The sequence below is a fragment of the Castanea sativa genome, chromosome 8 (assembly GCF_040712315.1).
Source record: "Castanea sativa cultivar Marrone di Chiusa Pesio chromosome 8, ASM4071231v1".
In the NCBI taxonomy this organism is placed as follows: Eukaryota; Viridiplantae; Streptophyta; class Magnoliopsida; order Fagales; family Fagaceae; genus Castanea; species Castanea sativa.
In genome coordinates this window covers 11344617-11366953 of record NC_134020.1, presented here as the reverse complement: position 1 = coordinate 11366953, position 22337 = coordinate 11344617, and the positions used below count along the sequence as shown (strand labels likewise).

Sequence of the window (22337 nt, the reverse complement as noted above, 5' to 3'; positions counted from 1 at the left end):
GCGGCGAAAAATTATCATCCTTGTAATAGTAGTATGATCCATCAATTAGTAATATGTTCATTTGATGAGAAGTTTAATTCAAAATAGTATGTGAATTAAAGAAATTGTTTTTACTAATACAATCGAAATTGTATCACTAATAATTAGTGAGCCATGCTTTTAATTGAGTTTCACCTTATATAATTTGACTACTTTAATAGCTAATGAGCCACATGACAAAAGTACATTAATTCATCACGTGTAGCACATATGTATGGTATAACTTTTAGTGTAAAACAAATACTATGATAGATAATTAAAATAAATAATGAATCTTATTTTAAATTTATAGAAACTTTTGGTAATAGAATTTTAATTATAATAGCATTTAAATTTTCATGAAACTTAAGTAATGAAGTTTTATAAAGAGTAAATTAATTGTCTTAAGTTTTTCCTCTAACCATGCCACTAGATGAAAATTTTGCTTCTAAAAGTGAAAAAAAAAAGAAAGATGAATCATATTTCAACTAATAATTTACTTCTTTTTTAGATGAACTGATTAGTTACTTGGTATTTAAGAAATAAAGTTTCAACTAAAATAAAATATCTTAATAATTAATGAGCCATAAGGCAATAGCCAACTATATAAAGTGTAATATATATTTCGAATTATTAAATTTTTTTTTTTGAAAAACACACACACATAAAAAGGAACTTAATTAGTAATGATGAATTAGTTTGTACACTGAAAATGTGAAAATTGAGAAAATGGTCAAGGTATATGGTTCTACTATTAATATGCCCAATGGCATACAACATAGTCACAATAAAATTTGTAATAATATTAGTATAAACCTTTTACCTTTATTTTTTTCAAAGAGAATTTGATACAGAAAAAACAACACATAACAACAAACAACAATATATATATGTGTGTGTGGTTCAGTTAATTCAATTAGTAAAATCTTTAATAGTTGAATAAGAGATTTGGGATTCAATTCCTACCTACACCAAAAACCAAGCGGACGCAATATTTTAAAACTCTTTAAAAAAAAAAAAAAACAACAACAACAACAATATATATATATATATATATATATATATATATATATATATATATAAAAGCTGTCAAACAATATATATACTTTATTACAATGTGACTAAAAAAGTAATAATAACTGTGGGGACTAAAAGAACCTAAGTGGGTATTTGGGCCTTGGGCTTTATAGATGGGCACTAATTCGTTCTATACTAAAGGCCCTTGGAGCTGCAGGTCGGCCCATGGGTCGAGAGTCCGAGGACGAATCTCTCCTCGGACATACCCGCAATGACCCTGGGATTCACTAGGAAGATTAGAGGTAGAGTTCTGGAAAAACTGTTGGTTAAGAGGAGGATCCAAGTATCCTCTAGACGCAACGGTGTGAGAGAAATATCTCAGAAAAAGGCTGTTACCTCCACATTTAAGACCTTTTACCTACCTCCTAACCGCATTAATGGGGAAGTGACCCCTAAACAGTGGAAATTGACCTTCTTGCTATTGTTTAAAGACTTCAGGAAGGTGGTGAAAAGTGGGAGGAGGATCTAAGGATAAGATTTTTGTGACACGTGAACAAAGAGGGAAGAAGAAGAAGTATTTAAGAAGAGAAGAGAGTAAAGAACGGGGGATCGGTCAACTAGCTAGATAAGGACTAAGAACTGTAATCTTTGAAAGGGAGAGAGATAATACATAAATCGTCATCGGCTTACGTTCGAGGAGGTTCCTTTGTCATATTTGTTTATTGTTTGCAAATACTGTAACATTATAGTCTGTTTATCAAGCTTCCAACACCACTAAACTAGATTTCGAATCCACACTCTACAAATTTTATTGTTTAAGGCTCATTGGGCCTGAGTCCATGTTTGTTTTTGGGTCCAGTCGCGATTGTGCACTTACAATAACCATATTAAAATTCCAAGCTTCACAAAGTATGATATAAAAAGCTCAAAACTCGACTAAGTGATTGATTAAATTATATATGGATAAATTATAGTAAACCAAAAGCAAAGCAAAAACCCACTTGATTCGTCTCGTGTTCCACCCGTTTCACTCACGACAACTTCTTCCATTAATCCTCATTCTAATAAACAATTTTCCCGTTTTCTATACTCTCTCTTCGATCAAATTTAAAGCTGTCAAATCGAATTAGGTGCTCCAACAGTTGTTGTTGTTGTTTTTTTTTTTTTTTTTTAAGTAGACAGGATATAATTAAGATGCTATATGCAGTGTTTGTATACTTACACATACATATGATCTTAGTTGTATTCTAGATTTGGATAGAAACAACTGCTTTCTCATTATATTGATCTTTTGAATCAGCACCTTATTATATGATGATGGTTTAGTATTCCATTAGGATTTGGGTGTTTAATTTATGATTAAGTTGATTACATGATAAAACAACACACTTAGATGGAAGATACTCTATAATTGAAATATATTAATGTTATGGTTTAAAATGCATATTACAAATTTAAAAGTATAAATAATAATACGTTAAAAGATACCAACTAATTGAACTACAAAACTTTTGACAAATCCCACATATTCTTAATAAAACATACTTTGTTACAACATGTATAAAAACAATTTTATGGAAATGCGTACAATATTAGTGTATAATATATTGAGTGTGAGACACCCAAGCTTGGGGAACTCCACTAGCGAGGTTAGAGACAATAATGATTAAATTAATCCAAGAAATGCGGTTTAATCAAGGTGACCCTCTCTAGGTTTAGTTTTGAGTGTCTCATCATGCTAGGTTTATGCTGCTGTTTATAGAATAAAAAATGGACTGATTGTACTGAACAAGGAGGTCAGAGTTGCACGTGAAGGTCTCGTGATTTACAATGACATTGCCTTTGAATTTTGCTACACTCAAACTCAACATATATTATTTATTAACTCATCTCTAAGCTTTGAATTACACAGTTTTATTATTCGTCACTCAGTCCATCATAGACCATACTTTGTTGTTGGCTCTTGTTTTCTAAGGAACTACGTACGTTCCCACATGCTGTGCTTCCATCACACTTTCCACTTAACGTATTAACATGTCTTTTTAATCACTCAAAATAATGCCCGCCCAGAATGTGTGCGTGTGTGTATATATATATAGCATGGAGGACTTGAATTTAACAAAAACTTCCCCATGTGGGAACATCAAACAATGGTACGATTAATCTTATTAGAAATTACAGTTGTCTTCTTTACAAAACTGTATCGGATTATGTGTTTGATTACAGCCTTATCACTGTACGAACAGATATTAACACGTAACCATGTCTGTATATGATGCTACTTTGACCATCATATATATAGCCAGGCTAGCCAGCAAGCTGGTCATGGCTGGTTATGAGATAATAACAGATTTTTAGCATGTTACGTGAAATTTAATTGTCTTCCATATCTTAGCCATCCAATCTGCAACAATATTAATCCAAGCTAACTAATGATAAAATGATGGAGTTTGAAGAATAAAAATGATACCGTGCCTGGCAAATTTTAGAAATAATTCATGCACTATTGTGCTACTAATCTTTAATTATTGTCACAATAATCTTATTTGCACATGGAATGTTTATACCATAGACGATAATTTGATTCAAGTTGAAATGCACCACAAGAGCATTAAGGCAAAAAAAAAAAAAAAAGAGAGAGAAAACTTACAATGATCAATGGTTTAGCGACCAAAGAGGTCTAAAATTGTAGGCAGCCCAGTCCAAGTAGTCACCAATCATCATACAAAGAATTGTTGAATTGAGAGTTTCCAACACGTTCAAACATGTCAGAATTTGTCAAGTTATTACAATGGAGAAAATAAGGATTAGAAAAAAGTTAATGTTAGCGAGTTAAAACTTCCCATTGAGTCTTTAAGATAACGTATAAGAATATCACTTAACAAAAAAAAAACTTAAGCTTATAAATTTGAACCATAAGAGACTTCAACTTACACCTGTAAGATAGGTCACTGCCATTTTTCAATGATGTGATATACATTCCTTCAGGGTAGGTGATATCCTCAAATGATTGATTATTATTTCTTTCTCTCAAAAAAAAAAAACTTCAGGAGGTACTATTTCCTTGTCTTTGAAGGCAAATGTAAATTAATTTTTCTCAGGATATAAAAGGAAGTTTCCAAAATGCTAATCAAATACTACTAAGTTATTCCCAAATAGCATCCTTCATGGCAGTTTGACTTGAATTTTTCTAGACTAATTCAAAAACAGGCTTGACTTGAATGCTAATCAAAACATAGCATATCCTTCATGGCAGTTTCATTCAGTTCATTAAATGCTCAGTACAATAATAAATAATAATCCATGATGCAGGTGCTTAATTAAACGTGTGCTATAATAAAGATTCCAGCAAATTTCCTTCAACACTATCCCACCAAGATATTTTGTAAACATGGATGTACATAGAAAAAGAAAAGAAATGAAAAGAAAAAAGAAGTATATATGTATTTACAAACTTCATTCCTCTCTGGGGATCCATCTGCTCCACCATAGGCTCTTCCTGCGCTGGTTAAGCTCATCCATGCTCTCATTCAATGTTCTTATAACCTTCCTCTGGAGCCTAAGGGCTGAAGCAAGAGCATTCCTCTGTAGACTTGCTTTCTTCTTGCCATTGGGCTGAATTTCCTGCACAATGGAATAATGCAAAGTGTTAAATATACATTTTGACTTAAAAATTTCTGCTGGGGAATATATATATATATAGAGAGAGAGAGAGAGAGAGAGAGACTCTTAGATCCTGAAGCTGAGCTTCAGTGAAGCCACCCTCCTTCTTGGTCCCTGATTTTGCCATTAGCTGAATTATCCACTTGGCAGCTTCCCCATAGTCCTGTTGTGTCGCTCGAAAGAACTGCAGCCTCAGCTTCTGCATGAAGGAAAGAACCAATAGGCCTTCCCTGACAAAATAGGGATGAGCTAAAGCCGCCTTTGCACTGGTTCTTTGTCGTGCTTTGTAACGAACCATTGAAGTCAGAAGTTCCCATCCTATTCCACCATCTAAATCCAACAACTCAAATCCCCTTCGCAGTTCAAGGCTAGCACGAGGCTCTACACTTTTTCTCCATGCAACCAAGTCATAGTCACATCTCTTTAACTGACGATTGAATTGGATGAGGCCACTGTCCGTGCGTAATGCTGGGAATGCCTATAAGAATGAAACTGTTAAGAGCTCACTATGTGAAATCTTGCATGAGTGTAGTACATGAAATAGCCACATGTTACCTATTGTTGAAATATACTACATCTGAATCAATAACCTTTGCCAAATATAGTAAAAGTGTTCTGTTATTTTAAAAGTATAGGAGCTTAAAAATCACTGTCTAGGAGCTAGTATTCACTTCCCAGCAAGAAAAAAGAAAAAAGAGCTAGTATTCACTATTTGTCACTAGCGTTAGCCAAGGTAGTAGTACTTCAATCTACAAAACATTGATTATGCATCAATGCTTCAAAACTGTGCCAGTTGATTGACAAAGCAAAACCATAGATTTGGTCTGGTTGTGATTATGACTAGTATAACCAATATACCAACTCGCTTGAAGTGTTCGTGAGTTTTATTATGTAAATAAACAATTACTAAGTCCAGCATCACTCTGCTGTATTTGTCACTCACCATTTGTAGGAATATGAGACCGGCACTGTAGATGTCAAATCTATCAGGCAGATTCATCTGTTCAAGGACATATAATCAGAACCAACAAAATCAGCTCAAAGATTCATGCATCAGCTCTCAATTGTTTTGGAGTCAGTATGCACCTGCCATAGGACTGGGGAAAGTGCAGTTGCAACTGGAGCTGACGGTGCAGATGGGGTTTGTGTGCTCATGATGTATTGCTCTGGTGCAGCATATCTGAGAAGGAAAGTGACAAATATTTATATATAATTGTGGACTGCAGGATTTGCTGTTGTCTTGTCCAAGCATTCTACAACTGAATGACAGCTATAATATACGAGGCAAAGTTCAAATACTGAACATTATGACCTCATTCTTCATCTGCTTTTCAAGCTGCTCACTTCTATCAACATTTAATGAATGTGAGCAGTGGTGTCTTTAACCAGAAAATCAAATGTTGGGAATGTTATAGCTCCATATCATTAGGAAAATTGGTTATCCTATTTGTGTGGAATATGCCCAATATTGCTAATTTATCTTTTGAGTGTAAGAATTGACATGATTTGATAATGTTTTTTTAACAGCAATAAACTGAGTCAATCTGTTGTTTATGCCTCTTTAATACTCATATAAGGGAATTTTACATTACAAGGAAAAAATATATATATAAATGACATCTTCTCTCTATTTCTTTGAAAAATATTAACAATGTTCATACGTATCTCCTCCCAAAACATGGAGAAAATGAGAAAGAAAATTGCATTTTGACTTAAGAAGCACCTCCATTATGGTTGAACAAGAAAAAAAGCTTGACTCTGTTAGACGATTGGAAACAAAAGTCTATCTACAAATTCCAGTAATCAATAATTTGAGAGTTAAAAAGCTATATGTTCAACCAGTGAAAGTCTTAGGACCTGTGAAAATTTCAATTGTATATTACCTTGGCTGCAAACCAATCCCAGTTTCTTTGTATAGTGATAATTATGTCTATGACCTCTTGCTCAAAGCATTCAGTTATAGTGAATTAACTTTTGACTCAATAGTTTCTGTATGGTAAAAAGATGTTTCACCTCTGAACTTTTGACCTTAACATAGATTAGGAGCTAAGAGACTAACATTAGCCGAGTGCACTAACAATCAAAACATTTATGAGTTGATCATACAGAATTACAGATATGTATAATGTCTACATAAAAACTAAAGGAGTTGGCTAAAGACCTCCAATTGATGATAAATTGTAGCAAGTTCCAGTGATGGTGAACGAAACCATGCACCAAAAAGGAAAAGGGAAAACTGGCAATTCAACTATTCAGCTTGTAAGCCAAATGCCTATGGGATGTAAATACTGGTAAATTCATGGTGGATAAACCTGTAAGGGATTACATTTTTTTTTTTGTTCTTGTTCAGATTTAAATAAACTACCTATGTTACACAAGATACCTTGGATCCAAAAGGAACTCCTTTGGAATATAGTTTATGCCCACTCGCAAATCAGCAGCAGCTCCAAGATCAATTATCTTGAATGTACGAGAACCTGTTCAAGTTTTCATGGGAATGTGATATTATTAAACATAATTTTTTTTTGCTAAGAGATATTATTGAACATAATATTCAACTATTATAAGATTTTATTGACTATTTGCAAAATAAAGCTTGCTACTATTACCTTCAGAAAAAATAATATTTTGTGGCTTAATGTCCCGATGTACAATCCCTGTCGAGTGAAGGCCATCCAGTGCAAATAAGATCTGTCTCATGATTGTTTGAATGATTCTATTCTCCCTTTCCAAACCCTTAGGTGAGTCCTGGACCTTTCCAGTAATCATTGTTTCTACCTGAAATTTTATGCCACCATTACTAAACGGACTTGAAGGGCTAAAATGAACAAGAACTATCATAGAATTATTGTAGCCAGAAACTACTTATAGCTCAGTCAATCCAAAATAAATAGCAATGTAACCAGAAATTACTTAGCCAGTCAATCCAAAATAAATTGGGAATCAATATATAACAATTTATGGACCATGAAACCATCAACTTGTAATACCATGCCAGAAAAAGAAGAAGAGTAAAATTTTGTTGCTCACTGAATAGGGAATGAAAATGGATGTCTTAGTATATTCTTTTACCAAGTGACAGTGTCTGCATATACCCCACCACCTTAAACCACAAGAGGGCATGAGCGTGGGGGAAGGGGGTTTTAACATAAAATGAAGATCAATGTATTGTACCATAAAAAAGTAAAAGACCATAAATTCTCAAACTTAGCATAGTTGGTGTATGTAACCATCGTACACAATATGAAAAGGCTGATGAGAGAAAGTACAAACATTGTAGGGGAACTCTTTACTTAGCATCAAATCAGAAAGTGTCGCTTCCCCTTCGAACCGCCATAAAAGCCAATATTCAGCACCTTTCTTTGGAGAAGTCTGGAGCCAATTTAATGATAAAAGAATTAGTCACAAGATTTAGAAGAAGAAAATAATTTGCGCAATAGTATGAGCTTCCAAAGTGTATCTCTCAATTTCTAAAAGTATCCTCAATTCATATGGTGGTAGTAGTAGTCGTAGTAGTAGTCCTAATAGAGCAACACCTCAAGAAAGCCGTATAAAAAAGCAGCACAGCTGTTTCCACAAGCTCTTCGAACACGCTCATTCATCCAAATTTCCACTGCACCATATTCAGTAGCTTTTTTCAGGACTAAGTCTCCTTCCTTCTGGTGACAACCAAAAACCATCAACCAACAAACGATATTCATTTCCATCAGAAATTTTTAAGTAAATAAAAAGTCAAGTGTCACCCACCAGTCCACTCATAATAGAATACAAAACACATTAACGGTCTAATTGTTGCTAAGCCAAGAAAATTGAAACAACTATCTTAGAATCTTAATTATGCAATCAATCAAGAACTAAAATGAAGTAAACACCGATGAAATTCAATTATTGGACTTGAAATTTACCTACATAATTGAAACTAAAACAAAAGAAATGTGAAAGCAGAATCAATCAAACACATAAATGATGAAACCTTGGATGAAGGCTTCTTGGCCAATGAAACTCTATAAACCACTCCAAAAGCCCCCTCTCCCAACTTCTTCCCCAGAACAAAATCATCCTGTCACACAAAATCATACCAAATAAGCACATAGATATACTACAATTATCCAAAAACTGGTTGTCCCAAAAGCTACCTTTTTTAGTGTATTTATTTTAATAGAAGCTTAAAACTGTTAGAAAATGACAAATTTAATGGTTTAACAATCTGATCCCCCATATGCAAAATCAGATAAAAAATTCACCGACCTTTCTGTAAGTGGGTCTGAATAGCCTCTCAACAAAAGCGAGAATAAACATGTCAAAGAATCCAGGGGCCACTCCAGGTGTGGCCCAGAGGTAAGACAGAGCTCCCAGAGCCAAAACAGCACCAGGGGTCGTAAGTGTGAGGCCATTGGACTTAGGAAGAGTGCTTCTATATATCATATCACCACACTCCATAACAGTGCAAGGTAGCCCCACTCCCACACCCACAAAGAGGTCATGAGCCGCGTTGATCAGCTCACCTCCAGCTGCAAAAACTAGCAATGTTTTTGGGTTTGAGCTGGTGATTCTTGCACTGTGTTGTGATTCAGAAGTGGGTTTGATTCTGAGTCTCTTGCCTAGAAATGGGGATGTGGGTTTTGAAGAACTATGAGGGTGGAGCTTGTTCACTCCTATGCCAATTCCTCTTGCTGCAACAGTGGCCATGTCACTGAAGAATGAGGTTTCGACTTTGTGGGGGAAAAAAGCAAGTTGCATAGACTCACTTTGTATCCTCTTCAAATTTAGACCACTAGTTTCTAAGAAAAAACAAACAGATTTTATTTTTCCTCGGATATATATATATATATATAGTGACAGTTAATTCAGGTAATTTTTGTGGAGGGAAATGCTTCGATTGGATTGAAGGGCATTAGTCACCACAAATGACACGCAGATGATACACATTTTGGGCTGGGTCTGGATATTTTTTGAATATTTAGGAAATGGTGGTATTTGTGGGCTGAAATTGTTTTTTATGTTGCTAAGGTTGAGTTGTGATATATCTTTAAATTGACACATTCTCACTCGACCCTTTGGGGCCTTTGTGATCCGTGGCTTTCTCAATGTTTTCCTCACTTGTTTCGTTTAAGGGCCCAGAATGTTTTCCTCACTCAAAGTCTCTCTTGCTGTGCTAAGAGGCTTATACCTCAACCTTGCAACATATTTAAGGTTCAAATTATCTCTTTTGCTACTGCCTTGTCGCTGCTTCTCCAATCGTCTGTAGTGGTTTCTACCGTGTCTTAGCCTCCAAATTGCAAGCAAACATCTCAACTTATACTCATTAACCATTTTTGAATTGATTGAATTGTGGACAGGATTGGAACTACATTAGGGTCATGGCCTCCAAGTTTACATAAAAAGCCATTGTTTATATCATGTTCATATTAGATCCTAGGGTTTTCATTTTTTTCAATTAAAATCTCAAACTTTTATTATTTCCATTTGAAACTTTCGTTCAATTATTTATTTCCGCTATTCTAGTTAGTAACAGAGGAGAAAAAAAATAATAAATGGAGAAATCGTTGTTCAAAATTTGTGTTTTACCTAAAATTTGTTCATAAATCAATTTGGTGTCCATTAATAAAGAACATTGACAGAGTATGCTTTACTTGGAGTAAGAATGTGAAAATTAATCTTCTATGCGAGAAAAAAATAGGAAAGCAAGTAAAGAACTGAGGAGAGCAGAGAGGCAAATGAGTTACCATGTTGTGAGACACTAGAAGGTATAAAGGAAATAATGATTCATTAAAAAGAACATAACAAAAAAGGTGAAGGAACACATAAAGGAAACAAGGATTCATTAAAAAGAAAATGAAAATGACAAGGGATATACACTATGTTGGTTGTTTTTCCAACCCAATTTGTAGAAAACAATGTTCACATTGTTTGAAAATGGTAAATTGCAAAATACACCCTTAACGTTTGGTGTTGCTAGGATTTTACACCCCGAAGTTTGAAAAATTGGATTTTACGCCCTAAAGTTAACTTCCGTTAGCAAAATTAGACCCTCTATTAGTGGTTTGTTGATGTGTCTGTTAAGTGACGCATCATATTGTGACATTTGCTAGTTGGAATAATTAAATAGTGACATGTGTTATTAACTATTTAATGTCTTTAACTAAAATTAAAATTGCAAGGTCACAATTTGCGTCCAAACCCAACAATATGAAGGGAACAGACCCAAAAAACCCAATACAATGAAATTTGTAGAGAATGAACTTGAAATCTAGGATCTATGGATATTGGATAACGAAGATGTTGGATTAGATCCCCAATTCACATGCAATGAACTGTTTAGGTAACAGAAATTCTCCTCGGGCGTAAGCTGAGTACGATTTGTATTGCTTTTTACTCTTCTAAAGATAGATTACAATTGAGGGTGGTGTGTACAGTGTTTATTTCTTTCTTCTTCGATCCCCTTTCTTAAATGCCTTTCATTTCCTTTTATATCATCCTCCTTCTTCCCTCCATCCTCCACGTATGGATCAGATCACCGATCCAGATCCTTGTCCCATCCACCGCTCTCTTGAAGTCTTCAAACAATAGCTGTAAGGCTGATCCCCACTGTTCAGATGTCATTTCCTCATTAATGCGGCCAGAAAAGTTGGTGCAGAGTCTTTAATGCGGTGGTAGCAGCTTTCTCTAAGATATTTTTCATTTGTTCTTCCTCTCTGTGCCCTTGTGGAACACATCTTTATCCACCAGACCTTCTAAAATCTCCTTCTAAACATCATGGCGTTATCATATGATCTTCACTTCATTTAGCCGAGGAGATGCCCCTCCTCGGACTATTTCCATCAGCCTCTTTTGCAATAGTTTGCTTGTGGGCTTTTAAGTTCAGTATCGTTACTACCACTAAACCCTCCTCGAACAAGTTAATACCCTCGGATCAGGCCCAAGGCCCAAGAACAAGCCTTGGACCTTTTGTCCTTAGAAAAATAAATCTATATTTTTTTTATAGCATTTTTTATTTTCAAGTTATTCGAAATTTCCCAAGAAAATCAAGAATCTCTTTCCAAAGAAACACTGAAAAATGACAATGTGATGCAAAAATCCAAATGAATCCAGCCATAAACAAACAGGAAAAGAAAATTGTAGCATTTTCTAGGTGACCAAACATAAAATTTTCCCAAGAAACCCAACACAATATTTAATGAGCAAAACCCACAACCAAAATACTTAAAATACAATATTTTGGGCATTCAAAATTTTCTCAAGAAATCAAGATTTTCTACCCAAACAAACACTAAAAAAAATTACAAATCAAATTAAAAACCCATTCTAAAACACACAAACAATTTCAACAGGGCATATATCAAAACCCACGGATCTACAAGCTCTCATTTCCCAAACCCAAATGAAATTCTCAAGCTTTCATAACCTAATCACCAAATCAACCAACGGATAAAACAAAAAGAGAGAGAAATCGACGGCCATCAATGGTGGAGACCCCGTTGACTTGTGCTGCCATGTATGGTGATCGTACTTGTGAGGTTTCGGCATGGCTGAGCTTGAGAGAGAATCGGGCTTAGGAGAGAGAAACCTGCGAGATTAGAGAGAAAGAGAGAGATCCATCCTTCTATGGCTTGCGGTGATCGTTGGCAGCTGCTAAGGTTTGGCTGCATGAAGCTTGGCCACCACCAATCGATCTGCTCTGCCACTAGCTTAATCTCCTCTTCACTCTCTCTTCCTATGTCTCTGATGAACACATCAGTTTGTGGTTTATTGATATTTTGTTTGTTTGATTGTTGCTATGTGAGAAGCACTTGAAGTTCATAAAATTTGAATGAACATTTTCTAATATCTTCTCTAGCTACTAGCAAAGGCTTAAGTTTAATGGAAGGGAAGAAGACATTAAGAAAGTGAATAATTCCCATGAGAAACCCAGCACGATAGTTGCTGAGGAAATTAATTATTTAATTTTAAAAAAAAAAGTTTTTATTTAATTATTTTTAAAAAGTATTTATTTTTTTATTTAAAAATTTTAAGTTATTTATCTGATGTGGATTTATTATATCCATGTGTCATATTTTAATTGGATCAACTAGTACACTTCATCAACTTATGTGGCACTTAACGGACATGTCAGCAACACACTAATAGAGGGGTTGATTTTGCTAACGGAAGTAAACTTCAAGGTGTAAAATCTAATTTTTCAAACTTCAGGATGTAAAATCCAAACAACCCCAAATGTTAGGGTTGTACTTTGCAATTTATCCTTTTGAAAATAAAAACACAAATACTTTTTACCAAACGAGCACTAATTTTTTTTTTTTTTAAGTTTTTAGCTTGGGTTTCTACATAAACAATATTCCCATGGTAATATAAATTGCAAGACTAAGGAAGGAAATCTATTTGCTAGGGTTTTAGGCTTCAGTTGTCACAATATTAACTGATTCTTAGCCAAGTAATTATATAAATTAATTATGCTTTAAATCTAAATTGAATAACATCACACAAACATAGATCACATAAAAATCCAAACTGATGACCTAAGAAAATCGATGAAACAAACTATTTCACTAATAAAAACCTTGGGGGATTTAACCATCAATCCTCAAGGCAACAAATCCACTAGAAGAAAATGAAAGTTTATATAGAAGATTTAACCATAAATCTAATACTACCTTATGTAGTATTTAATGACATGACCACACATAACTCAAAGATCTATAGACTATCCTACTTTGATTTGTTGCACAAGAACTCTCAATTTGTGACTCTAAGATCCACTCTTAAAGATTTATCTAGTAACAGTTGTAAACTAGTTATATCAACTAAACTTGATCACTAGATCTTTAGTATGCACATAAGTCTCCGGTTGATATTTCAAGAGGACTTGGAAAATTCCAGATCTGCTACAAAACACTTCCCTCTTATATATGTTAAAAAAAAAATGCTCTAGGGTTTGTATATATAGTGCACTTGAGTTGCACAAAACCCTACATCCAACTACAGAGAAGAACTAGTGAATATGCAATTTGCCTAATTCTTGATCGGGTTGAGACATACAATTCAACTAGTAAAATTAAGTGAATCTTGACCTGTCGAACTGGTGTCGAAATCCAGCACAATAACAATCTAGTTTCTTTTTTTTCTTGAGTCTTCAACTGTTTTAACCTTGATTTGTCTTGATTAAATGATTAGCCAACTAGAAAAACTAAGTTCTAAGTTGTTACAATTGTTCATGGTTGCCAATCTAAAAATTATGTACCTAACACTATTTGTTAGATTTTAAAAGTTTAGAACAATTGGCGAACCATGAACATAAATTTGTCTAGATATAGATTCCTAAATCTATAGGTATGACTAGACAATACTTAAGGTACTGCAAGTCAGAATACAAGAAAAAGAAAGCTATAGGTTCAGGAATTCGAAACATGCTAGGTTCGACCAATTGAGAGAACATGTTCGACTGATTAAGATGTGTTTCTGCAGAATTTTAATTAATCCAATAGCCCGTTAAGCCCATTAAGTGATTAGGGTTTCGAATCTATTTCACATAATATTTAAAGGAAACTCTAAGGCACATTTTATTATAACTTTGGAGGTACTCTTTTGAGATCTAAAAGGTACTGTATCTTCTCCTTTCAAAGTCATTAGCGGAATTCCATCTACACATTATTAGAACCGGTAGACCTGAAATTGCTGCTACAAGATCATACATAGCTGATGATTTAAAGTTTTGAGTGAGATCTCAGAGTCACAAACGTGGGATTTTCTGTTCAGGAAATTCAAGATAGAAGAGTCTGTGGAGTCAGAGCTGCACATGGTCATGTTAGCAATTTGTACAATAGGTTGCTTAGATTTAGGGTTTAAATCTATTGTAAACTTCTATTATATCATAGTGGATTTGTTTATCTTGAGGATAGTTAGGTTAAATCCTCCCCAGGCTTTTATCTTGAAATGATTGGTTTCATTGGTTTTCTTGGGTCACCATATTATTGTCTTCTTTACTTCCCCACAATAAGTAATATGATTGCATGAGTTTAACTTAGATCTAAATAATTAATCTAAGTTTCTACTTAGCTAATTAATTAGGTTAAATGAATCTGATTTATAGGGTCTTAACAGAACAAACAAATGGTATCAGAGCGGGTTCACTTTGATTGGATTAACGTCCTGATTGAGATCCTTAATCCCTACTATCATGGATAATTTTAAGTGTCTTAATGCTTCTGGCTATGAAGATTTGAATAAAAAGGACAATATTGCTTCTGTTGATCTTATTGATGCATGTGAAATTCTCCGTAGGGAATTAACTAAATCTATGAAAATTGCTAAGAAATTCAAGGAAGAGTTAAAATTGGCTAATCTTGAAAAAGATGAAATGATTGTAAGATTGGATGAATCCAATAGAAAGAATGAATTTTTAAGAAACCAGTTTTCTTCTTAAGATGAAAAGATGAAAAGTTTGGAACAAAAATTAACTAAGTCTGAAGCTAGACTTGAAAATTTGTCAAATATCAAACTTGTTGTTGATAACAGATCTGATCCTGTTCCTCTTAAGCCTAAAGACAATGTTTATATTCCTCCTTTTAAAAGAGGAATCATAAAGAAAATACTTATTTTGTTAGGTTAGACAAAGGTAAAAGTTCTGATATAGACGCTGAAATTTCTAAACTTATATTTAAATCTACTAGTAAATTGTTGAAGAAATCTATTTTTGTGTTTACCTTTCATTTTTGTGCCTACCTGTCATATTTGTGGTGTTGTTGGTCACATTAGACCAAAGGCAAAAACCAAAATCTGAGACTAGATTTGCTTTTAGAAATACCGATATTCCTAAATTTGTCCATGTTTGTCACTTTTGTGGTGTTTCCGGTCACATTTGTCTTAAGTATTCTGTGTTTCAGTCTAGGATATGTGATGATATATCTCCTACTATAAGTTTTGATAAATTGTTTCATATGTTTTTGAAAAGTTTAAACTTGTTGGCCTGTGAAAGGAAATTGCAGGGTTTCAGTCTCTCTCAGAAGCAGTTTGTAATCCCTCAAATATACTCTGTTTCTCATGGTTTATCACCTACAAAGCCAAAGACTCATGTTGTATGAATGAAAAAAGATTCACTAAGGTAAGTGTTGTTTACTTGTCCTTAATTTAATTTTTTCAATTATTTGTGGACATGTTTTACTTCAGTTTTTGGTTGTTTTATTTTCTTTGGTTGTTTTGATTATTAAAAAAAAAATCAAAAACGTTGAAAATTTTCAAAAATACAAAAATATTTTATTTTGTGTCTAGTTTTATTTTTCTTGACAATTACTTGAATTATGATATCGCTTTCTTGATTTAAAACATGGGAGAAATATAGAACGTGCGTGTTGCATTACTGTGTGCGTAAGCTATTTTTGATTTTGTATGAGTACTAGTTTGTACATGTACTCATGGGTTAATTAAGAAATTGATATTCCTTATTTGTGTACCCTCTATACCTTAACTGAGCACTGTCATACATTGCTTTTGCATTTGCTCATTTAGCATAATCTGTGCCTTTTGTTTTTAGTTATAAAAATTTTTGAAAAAAAAAAAATTTTATTTGCACACCACTAAGTGTGTAATTAAAGTTGGCTAACGAAATTTGCATTTCATGACTGTGTACCTTATCTAGTTTTGATGAGTTATTTTCTACATTTTGCTAGTTTGAGTTATGTAATGCTTAATTGTGTAAGTTGTTTATATTCCTTAAACAAATGATCTTGATTTTGATGTCACATATTTTGATCGTAAGGACTAAAATATCTTAAGAAAAATGTATAAATAACCATCTCACAACTATTACTCGTCAATAATAAACACCTGTCTACAAATCATAAAAGTCGTGCTGAAGGAGTGGGGTGATTACCATGTTACTGTAATTGCGGAGTTCCTGATAATTTTCGTTGAGCACGATTGTCCTTTGTTGCCTGGACAATGGACATTTGGTCAAATTCTCCAAATTAACATTTTCACCCTCTCCTTTATTCTAAGCTTGCATGGTTTATTGCCACAAAACATATTTGTTTGTATTAACTATTAACCATGTGTTCTTGGCTCACTTTTCGAATAGATTTGTTTGAGAATCTTCATTTGAGTCCATTCAAATGAGCATTGATGGTTAGCGATTAAAGGGATCGTGACTACACAAATTCTGTTGATGCTTTTTTTTTCCCCTCTCTCTCTCTCTCTCTCTCTCTCTCTAAAAACCAACACAAACAAAGCTCAGTTATTTCAGGTCTACTTTTTTATTTTATTTTATTTTTTGCTGAAACAGGTCTACTAATTTTATTTGTATCTTTTTTATTTTCTCACAGGACCCAAGTCCATATATTTTTTATGAGTACATTAAAGGAGTAGAATCAGGAGCAAAGAGTGAGTCTGTTTTATTTATTTATTTATTTTAATTTTTATTAAAGGATAAACTTTTACTAAAATGAGCATAAAGCAATCCAAAAAATGTGAGAAAGCTTCAAAGCTCAGAGAGAATGGAAAACAAAATAGAGATGTGTAAGGACTGGATTTGGTTCTTTATCCTAAAGGGAAAATGATCTAGGCCCAAAAAGCCCAGTACAATAAATTTAAAGAGAGTGGACTGGAAAACTAAACTTTAATGAATCGGAAGATAACTACAGTGAGCCCGGATGAAAAGAAAACAAGAATATGATTGTTTCGCATGAAGTGAATCGTCCTCAACACAGTTTGAGGAGACCAAATCTTATATATATATGCTTCTTTTGATTTTGGTTACAAGTCATGTTCCTGATGCTACAGTATTTTTCTCTCTTTTTTGATGGATCCCCTCATCAGAGACTTCTTTCTCTATTATACACTATGTTCTTCTTCATCTCCACCCTCCACGTGTAGGGCCAGCTACTGGCCTTATCCTTGTCCTCTTAGCATCTTCTTGAAGTCTTCGAGTGTAGCTGTAAGGCTGCTGATCACTGTTCAGGCATCACCTTCACATTAATGCGGCCAGATGGTTAGCTGCAGAGTATTCAATGCGGTGGAAGCAGCTTTTCCTTTGATATTTCTCAGCTCTTATTTGTCCTATACTCCTCTGATACTCATCCTTATCAGTATAATCTTCCGAAAAGTTGTTTCCAATGGCAACTCGTACCTCATGACCTCTGCCTTATTTAGCCGAAGAGGTATTCTTCCTCGGACTACCTTCTTAAACTTTCACAGTCGTGGTTCGTCCTCGGCGCTTGGATTCGCATGTCTTCTCTACCTCATCCTTGTCCTCAAACTACTAGACATCTCCGGATAAGGCCCACGACCCACTATACTTTATGGGCCTTTTATCCCTACAAGATGAATTTGGGAGAGGAATTTGAGTAAGAAATTTGAGATTGAATTATTGAGCTTAAGCAACAGATTATACAAAGAGACTCTTTATAGAGAGCTCTATAAATGAACACATTGAACACATGGGAATTCCACCTTTAACAAACTCTATAAATATTTCAGCTGGTACAATAAGAAATATCTAATAGAAAATATCCAATCTAACATTAGAAGAAGCAGAGTTGTGGACGAAGATGCAGAGCTATGGAACATAAACGGCGTCGTGTCGCTTAGTAGATTCAATTGTAGCAAAATGACACCGTCTTGAGCAAACATATCATCATGCCTCACTTAACCAGACGATATCATTTTCATTTAAATAAAATGACACCGTCTGGAAGTTACCATTAGCTTTTGAAATCAACTTTATCTCATCTATTCTCATCCCTCATTAAAGTCATAGGGGCGAAAGGCAACATGATTTTGGATCAGAGGAACTGGAAGCAAGCAGTAGGAAGACTCTTAGTAAAAACATCAGCCAGCTGATCATCAGTGGCAATGTATTTGGCAAGATCACAACGAAGAACATGCTTTCGAATGAAATGGTAATCTACTTCAATGTGCTTTGTCTAGGCATGAAAAACGGGATTAGAAGCAATAGCCAAGGTTGAGACATTGTCACACCAAAGCTTAAGAGGTGTTGAAAGAAAGATGCCCAAATCTTTCAAAAGTTGGCGAAGCCAACACAATTTAGCAGTGGTGGAGGCCAACGCTCGATATTTAGATTCAGTGAAAGAATGTGAGATTGTAAGTTGCTTCTTAGCACTTCAGGTAGACCAAAACTGCTGCATGTAGTTTTGGTTAGGGGTGGCAATTCGTGTTCGCGTGTCGGGTTCGTGTCGTGTCAAGTCATGAGTATTCGACTACATAGGTCAACACTAACCCGACCTGTTTATTAAACGGGTTAAGATTTCTCAACCCTAACACGACCCATTTATTAAACGGGTCGATCGTGTCGACGTTTATCGATTTTATCAAAATGAAAAATAAAAATTAATGAAAAAACAAACAAATAAATATTTTTAATATAAAATTTAGAACTAACGAGTAACTGCATCACAAATAATCATTCAAAGTTAAAGCATATCCCAATATCACAAATAATCAATCACAATATGTCAAAGAAAATAAATCACAACAACTAATAAGTTTATATACCTAGAGTTTGAAGGGTATATTGGTAAAATATCATTTAATTAAACGGGTCAGACGGGTCAAACAGGTTCTATGTGTTCAACCCTAACCCAATCCATTTATTAAACGGGTTAGTCGTGTCAACCCGAATATGACACGAACCCGTTAAGCCTCAACCCATAACCTGCTAATTTCGTGTCGTGTCGTGTCGGGTTCGCGAGTCGTGTCAAATTTTGCCACCCCTAGTTTTGGTGTTAGTGTTTGAGTGTATTTTTTTATCTCATTCATTTTCCCTATATATATATATATATATATATATATATATATATATATATATATATATGTGTGTGTGTGTGTTTCTCGAATAAAAAAAAAAACTTTTTTTTTAAAATGTTATAGCCAAACATTCAATAATTATTTTTCATAAACTTACCATACAATAATTTGCAGTTTCAAAAATCGAATTTATTTCTCACAATTTCACAAATCAGATTTTCCACAATTTTTTTTTATAAAAATTTTCCACAATTTCACATTTTTTAAACGGTCGGCCTCAAACAGCTGTTCAAAATGGAATGTTAAACTGATCAATGAAATGAGGCACAAATTTCCTAGCTTAGAATAAGAATAGATAATTTTTTGATGTGACATTTTTTTTTAATTTTTTAATTTTATGAACGTGTTAGCTAGCGGTTAGCAGCTACGTAGAACCGACAATAGAAGAAATTAAAATAACATACATACATACATATAATATAATTGGGGATTTCTCATATAATATCTCTCTTTCATATGGAAAGCGATGCTTACAAATCATTATCGCACTATAAAAGAAAACAAAGAAGCTTCTTCCAAATACTAATTGCTTTTCTCTTGTAAAAAAAAAATTATAATAATGAAATGATATTTTTCTTTTCATACCGACACATATAACTGGAAAGTGTAAAACAACTTTTGGATTGCACCAACAATTGAATTTGAAAACAAAAGAGAATAGTCAACGAGAGGCAGATGAGCATCTAATTAATTATCTTCAACAAACTTGAAACTACTACAATACAACCATATTCCAAGCTTTACAAAACTGATGATCAGGAGATGAGAGTGTAACCCATTACATCAAAGTGGAAACGAATCAAATTGATAACCTTTCAAAATCTCCAAATTAAAATTTTTTTTTTTTTTTAAATAAAAAAAAAAATGTGACGAGAGTGAAAATTACAATTACATAAAATGAAATGTGTTAGTTATTAGTGGGTGGGGGGGCCTAACTAAGACTTAAGTATCGGAGAAGAAGTAGTTGGAGGAGTGGTGGCGCAGAAAAAGATCATAAGGAGACCATAAAGTATCCAAAGGACAAGGTCGGTTATTATCAAGTCTAAGCCATGGCTTACCTTTGCCACTCCAATGCAAAAGACTGACAGGACCAGGATGAAGATTTCTACATAGCCCTTCCAAATTATCACCTCCAAGTCCATGCTGGTTCCACCTGTGCTCAACGCCTTCCACGTCACCTGCGAAAACCAAGAGAAAAGGAGGCAATGAACCGAGCTCATATATCCTATACCTCTTTTGAATTCTCATCCAATATTCCAATCTTTGCGTGAATTTCCCTTCCCTCCATTTCCATATATCTATCACCATCACCCCCGTGTTAAAATAGCACGCCTTCCTCCCCTTTAACGACGCCGCCAATACCGGCCTTGACCAAAACTCTTGGGTGAAGTAGTGACTGAAATTCGCGTGACAATACTCTGGCGCTCCCACCACGTGCTTGCCTGAACAAACATACAATCAATATAATGATAGATATCACAATTGCTATTTATCTCTCTCCCTCTCATCGTTACCTAAATTGATGTTCCAGAGCTTAGCCACGTCGTCTACGACGATGAGATCGGAATCGAAGTAGATGATTCGGCGAACGGCGGAGGGAACCAGATCCGCAAGGTAGATCCGGGCGTAGTTGAGAGGTTGATCGAGAGCGCGTCGAATGGAGTAGGAGATCTTGCCTTTCACTAAGTTGGAGTCGAAGAGGTAGAGGTGGAAGCTCAGGTACGGAAACGTTGAAGTGATGACGTGGCGGAGGTTGTTGTTGTGGCTGTATAGGCGAGAGGCGATGAAGTGGAAGACGATGTTTTCCGGACAGGAGGCGTGTTGGAGGACGGAGAATACTCCGGCGACGGAGCCACGTAGGTAGGTCTCGTCTAGCGTCATCGCGATGTGGATCATCGACGGGTTGTCCAGCGAGGACCGCACTATTCGAGGACATTCTTTTCCGTTTCGAAATGCAGGTGCTTCTCTGAAAGCTGGGAGGTCTCCGGCGGATATGGCGGTGGCGGTGAGAAAGAGTAGTAGAATAAAGAGCAGCGGCATCGTTAAGTTTGAAGTGTGAGATTTTTGAGCATGTGATGAGTGAGAGTGAGAGTGAGAGAAAAAGAAAGAGAAGAGCTGTATATTTTGTTTTATTTTTAGTGGAAGAGAGCTGGAAAAAGGAAAGGCTAGTTTTGGTATTTTCTTAAATTGTTTTCGGTGGTGACCGTCCCCGTGTGGGGATAAAGGAAAATCAAATATAAATACTCTATAATTTTATACTGGAGGGGTTAAGTAAAACTAAAAACAGGCTGGAACGACGGGACGTGATCATGTGGTGCTGCTGTAATTTTTGCCACCGTACACTGTCATCTTGTACGTTTTGTCCTCTTCTTGCTTAGTTATTTGTATTTTAAAGTCTTCTCGTTGCTCCAAAAAAAAAAATTTAATAAATCAAAAATACTACTTCATTATTTTTTTTAAAAGGGGATTTGTCATTCATGTATTCATAAGAAATGAGTTCTGATACATAGCTTCTATAACAACTTGAGGCACTTTCTCTATCCAATGCATGTCCTCAATGCTAATTCATGAGCTACCCAATTTCCATCTCTTTTAATACAGCTGATAGATACCCTCCCTAACCCACAGAGAATATAATGAATATCAGCTATTACATTTTCAAGGATGGAAAAGTTCATGGTTGATGAAGAGACAGCTCTCATAACGTTGACATTATCTCCTTCCACTATTAGCTCCGAGAATCCCACATCAACAGCAAATTCCAATGCCTTTCTGCACGCTAGTGTCTCAGCTTCCTCACTGCATGAAACCGGTGGTCATTTAGT

The 22337-nt window shown here is 34.8% G+C and overlaps 2 protein-coding genes across 4 annotated transcripts; both read right to left on the bottom strand.

Moving 5' to 3' along the window:
• Positions 1-4247: 4247 nt before the first annotated feature.
• Positions 4248-9490, bottom strand: LOC142608439 (serine/threonine-protein kinase STN7, chloroplastic). 2 transcript variants are annotated; one of them, XM_075780216.1, is made up of 10 exons: positions 8947-9490; positions 8672-8758; positions 8235-8354; positions 7972-8070; positions 7308-7476; positions 7082-7175; positions 5785-5878; positions 5642-5698; positions 4763-5176; positions 4248-4659 (listed from the first exon to the last, which is right to left on the bottom strand). In XM_075780216.1, the coding sequence occupies exons 1-10, from the start codon at positions 9436-9438 to the stop codon at positions 4492-4494; spliced, it is 1794 nt and encodes a 597-aa protein (XP_075636331.1). In that variant the 5' UTR covers positions 9439-9490; the 3' UTR covers positions 4248-4491. The 2 variants fall into 2 exon arrangements, with proteins under 2 accessions (XP_075636331.1, XP_075636332.1); XM_075780217.1 differs by having other exon boundaries at positions 8235-8357; positions 8947-9488.
• Positions 9491-17377: 7887 nt separating this feature from the next.
• LOC142608418 (putative galacturonosyltransferase-like 3) lies at positions 17378-21741 on the bottom strand. Of its 2 annotated transcripts, XM_075780191.1 has the most exons (3): positions 21027-21715; positions 20571-20954; positions 17378-18002 (listed from the first exon to the last, which is right to left on the bottom strand). In XM_075780191.1, the coding sequence occupies exons 1-3, from the start codon at positions 21550-21552 to the stop codon at positions 17986-17988; spliced, it is 927 nt and encodes a 308-aa protein (XP_075636306.1). In that variant the 5' UTR covers positions 21553-21715; the 3' UTR covers positions 17378-17985. The 2 variants fall into 2 exon arrangements, with proteins under 2 accessions (XP_075636306.1, XP_075636308.1); XM_075780193.1 differs by lacking the exon at positions 17378-18002 and having other exon boundaries at positions 20169-20954; positions 21027-21741.
• Between the last annotated feature and the right edge of the window lie 596 nt (positions 21742-22337).